The sequence below is a fragment of the Carlito syrichta genome, unplaced genomic scaffold (genome assembly GCF_000164805.1).
Source record: "Carlito syrichta isolate Samal-C Ts95f unplaced genomic scaffold, Tarsius_syrichta-2.0.1 Scaffold126530, whole genome shotgun sequence".
NCBI lineage: Eukaryota > Metazoa > Chordata > Mammalia > Primates > Tarsiidae > Carlito > Carlito syrichta.
Window position 1 is genome coordinate 262,714 of NW_007070626.1, and position 10,970 is coordinate 273,683.

Below are 10,970 nucleotides of genomic sequence, written 5' to 3' on the forward strand. Positions count from 1 at the left end.
TCCGTAGCATTGTGTAAGGAGTAGTAGCATAGAATAGAAAGGTAATAAGATTTAAGTTAGTCATCATGGGTGTTGTGTGCACATGAACTTCAGAAGTTATTGATTATCAGAACATCATTAGGCTAGTAAGGATTGTGCACTGCTTTTGAAGAGCATTAACTAGCAAAGGGAACAATAAGACAATCTTGGGGTTTGTCCTTCCTCATACCTGAGAAAACATCTGGCGGGTGGGGGACGCCCCTCCTGCACCTGGCTTTATGTTCACGTGAAAGACTTGTGAGACTGTCTGTGTAAAATTTGGGGATAAATACGTGCTGTAACTTTCAATAAACGGCTTCTGCTCATTTCACTGAACAGTTGTCCACTTTCTTTCTTTCTCTTTCTTCCTCTTTATATCTATCCTTCCATCTTTCTTTCTTTTAATATCTGTCCCTACAGATTCGCCGACGCCACCACATCTTCCAAGGGACTCCCCAAAACTTGCAGGGGCTGGCCCCCCGCAAGTTTCCTTTTTTGTACAATGTGACTGTGCTATAAAGTTTCTAGGTTCCCTTATAACTCTAACCTTCTATGATTTAACATATTCTCAATTTAAAATGTTTTCCTAGTCTGTGAGATAGAAATAGACCTTTTAAAATGGTTTAATATATGTCACTTTATGGAACTAATCTAGGTAAGTAAAGATTATTCAAAGGTCAGTACTCCTGTTTCATGGCATCTCAGAAACTAATGACCAGATCATTAGAAGGGCAACCAATTTAGAAATATAAGGCAAGCCCCTCGGGTCCCCTCTCACTGTGAGGGCTTTTCTGTTCTCTTAATAAATCCTGCTTTCAAAGAAGAAGAAATATAATTCTGTAACACCATAATTAGCGGTAGCTGAAATGCCTTATGAATCCACCCATCTAAATCCATAGGTTAAAAGGTATAATCCAAACTTGGCAACTGATTTTTCATTATAAAGGTCTAACTCTTATACAAATGTGCCTTATAAACAACTACCAGAGTTACAGAAAAACAAAGGTCTAGAGAACCTTTTCTACTCTTGGAAGTAAACAATTCATATTTTTTGTTGTTCCCAATGCTTTTTAGGTATGAAATGTCTAATGACAGAGACTATAGAAAAATAATTCAATGACATTCAACAAAAAAATCAGTCCTCACCATTTTCTATAAAGCACGGTAAATTGTGTAGCAACATCAGACGTCCATGCAAATGACTGGCATTCTCTTGAACAGGAAATTTGAGAGGCACCCTCAGTTCTAAGCACTGACTTCCTACTTTGAATTTATACACAAATTCCCTTTCTCTGTTGCAGAATCTTTCTCTGCTTTTCTTCATGTTCTTTGACAGAATTTCTATAGAACAAAAAGAGTAGTAGGTTATAAGTCCATAATAAAACATGATGTTTCATTACTGCTTTACCACTTCTAAGAGAATATCCTGCCACTCAGAGATTTTATTTATGTGACTTTGAATCAATCAGTCTATTTTTTCCAGGTGTTTATTCCTGTACTTTCATTTTCATGATGAAAAGTGCTTTTCTTCCATTTTCTTTTAAACTTGATTTAAGAGAAAAAAATGCCCATAAAGTACTTTGCATTTCTAGGCAGGGTTCTCAATAATAGGGAAAGTCCATGGACAGAAAAACAAAGATAATTCTTAAGAAGAGATGCGTGGATGGATAGATACAGAGCTTATGAAACAGTTGGTGAAAACAAAGTCAAAGAAAGGAACAGATTAAGGGTCAATCAGTGATCATGAGATCTGACGGGGAGGAGGTGGGGTATAAAAATATTCGAGAAACCTCCACATGGAAAGAAGATATACAGAAAATAAAGAATACAGGATGACCTCCCCATCAATCTAACTACATCCACAGGGCAAACTGGACACTCTTTAGAAAAAAAAAAATCTAGTTAAAGAGAGTAAGAATCAAGATCGCTTAAAGATTTATTTACTCATGGACTGACTGAGTCTCCTGCCTGGACTCCCTGCTGCTAAGCTTTCCCCCATCGAATTAGTTATTCTTTATACTCAAGTCACAGTAATCTTTCCTTCTTTTTTTTATTTTTAAGGAATTTATTTACACGATCATATTGTTTACCTGCTTTAAAACTTTCTATGGCATTCCACTGCTCTCAGGATAAAATTCAAACTCAGCCCAATTTCAAATGCCCCTGCTAATATGTCCAGACTCTTCTTTCAGCAACTGCATAAATTCGCAAATTTTATTCCCAGTCATACTGAGCTTCTGTCAAGACCAAACCTCTCTTTCCATTTCTAACCTTTTTGAACACCTACTCCTTTGCCTAGAATACTTACTGATCTTAACTTCCTTGTATAACAGTACTCATTCTTCAGGTCTCAGCTTAAATAGTGCCCAGGAAAACTTCTCTAACTCCTTAAAACTAGAATGGGTCCCCAAAAGACTCTCATATTAGCCTGGACTTACCTTAATCATGGCACCTATTACCCTCTATTTCTTATTCTTGTTAGAACAGTCTATTTTAAGAGAAAGGAATTCTGTCTTGTTGCATTCCATGTGTCAGGCAGTATGCTGGTAATATAATGACAAGAGCTAACAAATATTTCTTGAATTGTATGGTGTTTTAATTTTATGATACTCATTGAACAAAGAACAGAACAAGGAATTTTTTTTTTTTTTGAGTTGGAGTCTCACTCTGTCGCCCAGACTGGAGTGCAGTGGCCGCTCCCGGCCACCACAGACTCGACCTGCAGGGTCCGGTGATCCTTCCGCCTCAGCCTTCCAAGTAGCTGGAACTACAGGCGCGCGCTACCACACCAGGCTAATTTTTGATTTATTGTAGAGATGAGGTCTCACCAAGTTGCCCAGGCAGGTCTCGAACCCGAGGGCTCAGGCAATCTACTCACCTCAGTCTCTCAAAGCGCGGGATTACAGGCTGAGCCACCGAGCCTGGCTCAGAAAAAGGAATTAAAAAGGAAGGAATTCTTTTTTAAAACAAGGAATTCTTTTTTAAAAAGATCACTTGAAATATAAAAACTCAAAGGACGTGTGTGTGTGCGTGTGTGTGTGCGTGTGATGCAGATGAGTTAAATTGGCCAGATTATATTTTCAAATCTGTATGTAGGCTGTACACCAAAATTTTAGTCTATTTTGCCATAGTGCAAAGAGAAGGTACTCATGTTTTACTCACAGACTTAGTTAACTAATACTTAGTAAGCATAAAGAAATGGAAATTCGTACAACCCAAGAAAACTACCAAAACTACATACAGGTCTATTCAATGACGATGAAATTCCACGCCTAAGTATATATCGAAATACGCATACACACACACGCTTACGCTCACTAAAATACACAGAGAATTCTCATCGAAATTTTATTTGTCATAGCCTCACACTGGAAACAATCAAAATGCCTATCAATAGAGTGGTAAGCTTGTGATTTATTCATACCGTGAAATGCTGCAAGGCAATAAAAAAAAAAAAGAGCCACTAATGAATGCAAAAATACGAATGAATCTCACATGCTGAACAAAAGAAAACAGATGCAAAAGCTCTGGATTCGATCGCTTCAACACTCATACTTGTGCTTCAAGAAATTGATGCTTTAGTTCCTTCTCCCTCTGCTCGTCCCCCACCCCCAACGGTCTATCCTTAAGCCTTGTCTCAATTTTAGCAGCTGTTAAGTCTAGGAAGGTATCCCGTACAAAACGGGGTGAAGGCTAGACCCAACACACAACCAGCAGAGCAGAGACTCTGAGCCTCACACACTCCTGGGGGACCAGGAAGGCAGACTGCCAGGCCCAGAAGCTCCAGCCGAGGGAGGGGGGCCGGCCTGAAAGGTTTCAGCCTGCAGGGGCCTTCTCGCTCTTGGTTCTGGGCTCACCTCGCCGAGCTCCGAAGTCCCGAAGGTCTGCACACACCGAGCTGTCAACGGCCCAGGGAACAACAGCTGACTTACCGACTTGTTTTTACAGCCAGTGTATCTGCTCCCGCAGATTCGCCCACGCCTTTTTCTTTATTCTGGCACCTTGTGGAAAATGACTTGGCCAAAGCGCCCCTTTGTTCCAACCCGATTCAATTTCATCTTTAAAAGCATAAGAATCTGTATTTCTGCTGTTATTGTGTATTTCGGAGACGGTGCCGCATGCCGCTGCCGGAACGAAAGTGTTGAAGTAGAGCATAAACTAGGCTCTAGTGGACCGGAAACGGAAGAGCCGTGGGGGCGGGCGTGAGCGCACAGTCTCCTTAGGGCGCCTGCGCCGCCGCAAGCATGGCCGGCAACGATTGGAGGACCGGCGGGGCGGGGCGGACCGCGCCGTGGTGTTTGGTTTTGGGCGGGAATTGAAAGCGCTGCTTCCGCCCACAAGAACTTGAGGACTGTGCGTTTCCAGTCTTGAAGGGGACCATGGTGCGCCCTGTGAGGTGGGTAGTTCGTGACATTCGGCGGGGACGGGGAGGAAAGAGCAGGGAGATGCCGCGGACAGCGTCTACACAGGACTGAACGGAAAGGACCGGGTCTAATGGGAGGGCAGCGACGATGGCCACGGGTGGACGGTTATTGGCAAACGCTCCAGTCTCCAGTGAGAGCCACCCGTCGCTCAGAAGTCTCCTAGCATCACTGTGGCATCCTAGCTCTTCTCTTCTCCTTGCCTCCCTTCGCTGACCTTTTCGGATTTTTTTTCTAACCCACTCCATTCAAATAAGACCTTGTTAGATCAACGTTTGAACAGCGCCTTGCTGTCCACGGAGCGCCTATTTTACTTTTCATCACTGTAATTCTCTGACATAGAAAGAGTAGGCATTTCTGTTTTGTCCGTCTATAACTCCTAGGCATCAAGGCCAGGTTTCCTGACTCACACAGCGAGTAAGTGGCAGGGCAGTACTCAAACCTAGGTCATCAGACTCCAGATTCTCTGTGTTTTCTGTTATACTAATTGAAAATGTTGCTCTAAGTTAATCACAGTTGAGTGCCATGGAAGCCTAGGGTCAGCCATCCACGTAGTGTGAAGTTTTCGAGTATGTTTACTTCTACTAGGTACTGGAGGTTGTATTCTTGTGGGAGGTGAGGTCAGGGGGCTGAAAAGAAACATTAAAATGTAACAGCACAGAAAGGGGGAAAGGCCTCCTTTAAACAGGGTAGTTAGAACGTGTCTCTCTAAGGAGATGATCCCTGCACTGGGCCATGAATGACAAGAAGGAGCTAGCTGGGCGAAAATATTGGACGATCCAGGTAGAGGGAATAGGAGCCAAGGCCCTGCACTTACTTTGCTTTAGGAGCGGACTAAAGCTGTAGCATTAGCAAGCAGTGGGGAGAATTGTAAGTGATTAGGTCAGAGGAATAGGTGTGTGGTAGAACAAGTAGGGCTTTGCAGGCCGTAGAATGGAATTTAGGTTTTATTCTAAGGCCAATAGGAAGTCAATGGAGGGTTTTAGGTAGAAAGAGATCTAATTTTGCTTTCATAAAGGTCACTGGCTGCTGGTGGAGAATAAATGGGAGATGGGATGACCAGAATGGGAGCAGGAAAACCATTTAAGAGGTTATGTCATTGGGGAGTGGTTTGGAGTAGGGTGTTATCAGTGGACATGGAGTGGAACAGGTGCATTTGAGATATATTTTGGTGGTACTGCTGACAGAACTCGCTGATGAAGTGGATGTAGAGGTAAGGGAAGAAAAGAATCGAGGATGACCACAGTATTTTTAATCTGAACTCGTAATCTTTCTAATAAGTGAGATAGGGAAGACTAGGAAAAGGAACAGGTTCAGGAGGCATGAGGAATAAGATTTCTGTTTCAAACATGTTAAATTGGAAATGGGGTTTAAGCATCCAATAGCAAAGTCAAAATCCCTTTGTATGGAAAAGCAACTGTTGAAGTGTGGTCTGCAGCCCTCTGTGGGTCCCTGAAACCTCAGTAAAAACTCTCTTCATAATAATACTAACACATGATTTGCGTTTGCCACTGCCCTGTCATTTGCACTGCAATGATAAAACTGTTGGTGCCTTAGCACAAATTAGGTGAGTGGCACAGAGCTGCACTAGTATTCGTTGCATCTTTTACTGTCAGACTCTCAGAGATAAAAAAAAGAAAATTCCATTTCACTTAAGATTATGCTTGATGAAGCATTATTATATTCATTGTAGCTCAACCCTTGAGCATAATTTTTTTTTTTAATGGGCTTTTGATTTTACGATTATTGAATCTCAGAATTTCTAAGGGGGTGTCTGTATTTTATTCAGCTCTATCTTCTTTAACTCTGAAGAACAGGAGAGTGACATGAGTATATTTCTTGATGTTCCATGTGAGGACATGGGATGTACACATAAAACCCTTCCACATAAAATAGCATGGTGGTGACCTCAAGAAGAAAGTGAACTTGCCTTCTGCGTAGAACATCAGTTTTACTTGAAAGAACAGCCAAACAACAAATGAGGTTATTCGCATATGGCCTTTTGGCAGAAGATAGAAATGAAAACTGCACTGTTTCATTTAGTGCCTAGAGGAGGGAGGAGGCAAATCATTTTATTTTTTTCACTTTGAATATGTTTTTTTCTAATGTCCTCTAAAGTAGTACAGGTTGAGTATTTCAAATCCAAGATGTTCTAACATGTGAAACTATTGAGCACCTATATGATGCATTAAGCAGGATTTTGGATTTCAGATTTTTGGATTTGGGATGCTTAGCTGTTCAGCATATATGGCATATATTCCAAAATCTGAAAAAATCCCAAATTAGAACATTTCTGGTTCCAAACATTTCAGATAAGGGATACTCAACTTGTATAAAGATTCATCTCAGGTGGCAGGAACAACGTCACTCACCATTTTTTTTTTTTTTTCTGAGTTGGAGTCTCACTCTGTTGCCCAGACTAGAGTGCAGTGACCGCTCCTGGATACTGCAGCCTCGACCTGCTGGGCTCCAGTGATCCTTCTGCCTCAGCCTTCCAAGTAGCTGGAATTACAGGTGCATGCTACCATGCCCGGCTAATTTTCTGATTTATTGTAGAGATGCAGTCTCACCAAGTTGCCCAGGCAGGTCTCGAACCCGCGGGCTCAGGTAATCCGCTCACCTCAGCCTCCCAAGGCATGAGATTACAGGCTGAGCCACCGAGCCTGGTGTCACTCACCATTTTAAGTGTTCACTGCATAAGACTAGTGTTTGGTATTGTGGAGAGATTGGGAAAAAAAAGAAAATGACCTTTAGTGCCAAGAAGTTTATAATCTTTAAGGAAGATAGAATGCACATATAAAATCAAAAGCACATATGACAGAAACTTATACATGCTCAATTGCAGTTAAATGGTATATAAATTGTAAGTGTTAATTATATAAATTATTCTTACTTTGTGTTTTCTGAATTAATTTTTTCCATAGCAGGGATATCAGGTATAGTTGTAACTGTTTCAGCTAATGCTAAATCTCTGCTGTAAAATGTAAATCATGTTTTTGATTTAAATATTTAAATGGGAAGTACACATAAAGTGTACTTCTAAATTCAAACACATTTTCATTTATTCAAGACTATTAATAGCCTTGAGAAATGGAGGTGAGAAATTGACATTTGTGTTAATGGAAAATTTCTGTCTTGATCATAGACATAAGAAACCAGTCAATTACTCACAGTTTGAGGACTCTGACAGCGATGGTAAGTAGAGCTTCTTATTTTTGCTTTAAAGATTTGGAAATCAGCTTCCTCAGGATTTATATATGTATAGTTCAAATAATATGAGCTATGTTGGGCTATACATGGCAAATATAATATATATATATATTTGACATGTATAGCCCGATTACATATGACATATGAGGTAGTTCTGGTAAAACAATTTTCTAAGCATTTGGTATAATTATGCTGATAATTACACTGACAAGAATTATGTTTATAGGCGATAAATGAACAAGGCCACGTGAAAATGGCTCTTTAGGTCTATACTTCTTAAGTCTCAAATTGGGATTTGTCTCCTATCCTTTCCGCAAAGAAGGAAATAGACATAGAAATGTGTTGCAAAATATTATGTGAAATTCTCATTAATCATAAAATAAAACAAGACCTTGGGAAAAGGTTAGGCTTAGGTAACGCCATATTAGTTATATGTTTACTTGTCTCTGCCGTTAGACAACTGTGATTGAAAAGTTTGAGGAACATTAAATTAGATTATATTATATTTTGAAGTCGGTTTTATATTTCTGTCTCAGACCACTAGAGTTTTCTGTAAGTCAAATATTTAGTAATTCCTAGGTTTGAAGAAGTCTGCTTTTGCTTTGGGTGCACAGCCTTAAGTGTATCTGCAACTTGGGAGGAAGTAGTATAAAATATGATATCTAGCTTCTTTTTACTGTCACTAGTCTGTCAGATATTTATAAATTGCCAGTGGGCAGTGTGCATTCAAAAAGTCATATATTATCATATTCCTACATTGGGAAGCAAATAGGAGGTAACATGTATTATTAAATGCTAAAATATGTGATTGAGCTGACATGGACCCTGAAGGTGTGCATATATGTGTTAAAAAGCCTCAGCAGCAGTTTTCTGTTGCATGTCAAGAGAACAACTACCAGAGTCTTGAGAATTGGTAGGACAGAAAAACGTGTGAGAAGCAGCAATGGACTAGAAAAGAACGTCCCTTTGCCAGAAATTAAGGAATTGCTTTGGTAGGATCACAGAAAGGTCATCATGGTAATGGCAAGTGAAAATACCACTTTTGTAAAAAAATCCTAAAATAGGAACCACTCTCTCTTACCCCACCATGCTTATTTTCCCTAGCTTGATTAATGCGCTAGCTCTAGGTAATGGGTCTTTGAAAGAAGATATTGGAGTATATTGTTGTGAAGTTTTCATAAAAGTGATTTCCTTTGACTGTTTAATGTGATAAAACTCTACAATTTTACAAGTTTTTAGTCAGTTTTTTCTTTGATATTTACATACTACTTTTAATTATCTTAGCAGTTTTTTGTGAATTGGTTTTTAATAGAATGATATTTTTAAAACTAAAGGCCACCAAAGCAAAGACGATTTAAAATAGGTAATTGAGAACAAAGACAAAACACCAACAATGATTTTTAAATTGTGAAAATTAGCCGGGCTCGGTGCCTCAGCCCAATCCCGCGCCTTTGGGAGGCAGAGGTGAGTTGCCTGAGCCCGCGGGTTCGAGACCCGCCTGGGCAGCGAGACCTCATCTCTACAATAAATCAAAAAATCAGCTGGGCGTGGTAGCACATGCCTGTAATTCCGGCTACTCGGAAGGCGGAGGCGGAAGGATCGCCGGAGCCCAGCAGGTCGGGGCTGCGGTGGCCGGGAGCGGCCACTGCGCTCCAGTCTGGGCGACAGAGTGAGAGTCCAATTCAAAAAAAAAAAAAATTGTGGAAATTAAACGATTTGCTTAACCTATAAAACTTGAACATACACTCTAATGATTTTAAACAACTAAGAAAATAATTTTCTTCTTTTAATTCACACATGAATAGATGATTTTATTTCTGCAAGTGTACCTTTAAACAAGAAATCCAGAACAGCACCAAAGGAATTAAAACAAGACAAACCAAAACCTAACTGGAAGACTTTCCAGGAAGAAGACATCCCACTACAAGAGGAAACCCCTAAAAAAAGGTGAGAGGTAAGACATGCAGTAAATATATGACACTGGGTGTGTTAATTTAAAAGAGTCCCAGATCTGAACCCTTGGTTTAAGTCAGAACTCTAGTAGAGTGATAGGTCCTATTTTATTTAGTGCCTATAGGAGAACAGGGACATAGTATTAATCCCCTTCTGACTTAAAGAAATTCATAAACACATAAGGAAATATCCTTTCAGTATGAAGACAATAATAAAGATGGAATTTAGAAGTTATGGCTAGTTTTTACAGGATCCAACACCTGTCTCTGATGTCCTCAAACCTTATAGGACCACTTTGTTAAAAATTATATTTGTAAGGACAGTTTAAAAAAATTTAAAACCATACATTTTTTTACAGATAAAAGATATCTTCTTATCTTGTTGAGATTCGTCCTGCAGTGAAAAGATTCTATAGTTTCTAGACTAACCATGGAATTTCATTAGATAGGACCAAGAAGGAAGAGAGTGTAAGGGAAGGAAGTCCTAAGAGACCCAAAACTTGTAGTATGGAGAGGAGATGGGCAGAAGAGGAATAGTAACAAGTGGAACATGGGTAGGTAATGCTTTACTGCTACAAGTTTTTCTATGAAAAGTTAATTAGTGTAGAGAGACTTACCCCATATCACATGCTCTTTCCTTTTTTCCATTTTTTTGTTTTTGTTTTTGAGTTTCTTGTCCTACATTTTAAATATAGTGAAAAAAGAATCCATACATTGGGGAAAATGTTGTGAATCATATAACTAATAAGGGACTTGTATCCAGAGTTTATAAGGAACTTTTTAAAAACTTAATGGTAGAAAGACCAATGAAGTAATTTAAAGTGTACAAAAGATGTAAATACATCTTTCTCCAAAGAAAGTACACAAATAACCAAAAAAAACATGAAAAGATGCTCAACACCGTTAGCTGTCAGGGAAATGCAAATTAAAGCCACAATGAGATAATACTTCACACCTGCTGGATGACTACAATTAAAAAAAGACAGATAATAACAGACATTTACAAGGATGTAGAGAAATGTGAACCCTCATACATTGCTGGTGGGAATGTAAAATGATGCAGCCAAATTGGAAAACAGTTTAGCAGTTCCTCAAGATGTTAAACAGAGTTATTATATGACTCAGCTTGTGTTACCTAAGAGAAATTAATAGGCCCACCTGTACGTGAATGGTCATAGCAACACTATTCATAATCACTAAAAATGCAAGCAATCCATGTGTCTATCAACTAACAAATGGAGCCAGGCTCAGTGGCTCAGCCTGTAATCCCACCCCTTGGAAGACTGAGGTGAGTGGATTGCCTGAGCCCGCAGGTTCAAGACCTGCCTGGGCAACTTGGTGAGACCTCATTTCTACAATAAATCAAAAA

General features: G+C 39.7%; 2 protein-coding genes across 4 annotated transcripts in view; one reads left to right on the forward strand and one right to left on the reverse strand.

The window, feature by feature from the left end:
- CUNH12orf4 (chromosome unknown C12orf4 homolog) overlaps positions 1-4,015 on the reverse strand; it is a 39,462-nt gene extending 35,447 nt beyond the window's left edge. The window contains exons 1-2 of one of the 3 annotated variants that reach the window (XM_008048696.1): positions 3,876-3,956; positions 1,165-1,359 (exon numbers count right to left, since the gene is read on the reverse strand). In XM_008048696.1, the coding sequence (XP_008046887.1) occupies positions 1,165-1,342 (178 nt within the window). In that variant the 5' untranslated portion in view covers positions 1,343-1,359; positions 3,876-3,956. Of the gene's footprint in view, positions 1-1,164; positions 1,363-3,875 lie in introns of those variants that run through there. The other 2 variants (XM_021707858.1, XM_021707857.1) reach the window with 2 other exon arrangements.
- Positions 4,016-4,242: 227 nt separating this feature from the next.
- The window catches only part of RAD51AP1 (RAD51 associated protein 1), a 24,232-nt gene continuing 17,504 nt past the window's right edge, over positions 4,243-10,970 (forward strand). The window contains exons 1-3 of the mRNA XM_008048697.2: positions 4,243-4,414; positions 7,585-7,634; positions 9,455-9,596. Of these exons, the coding sequence (XP_008046888.1) occupies positions 4,398-4,414; positions 7,585-7,634; positions 9,455-9,596 (209 nt within the window). The 5' untranslated portion in view covers positions 4,243-4,397. The remainder of the gene's footprint in view (positions 4,415-7,584; positions 7,635-9,454; positions 9,597-10,970) is intronic.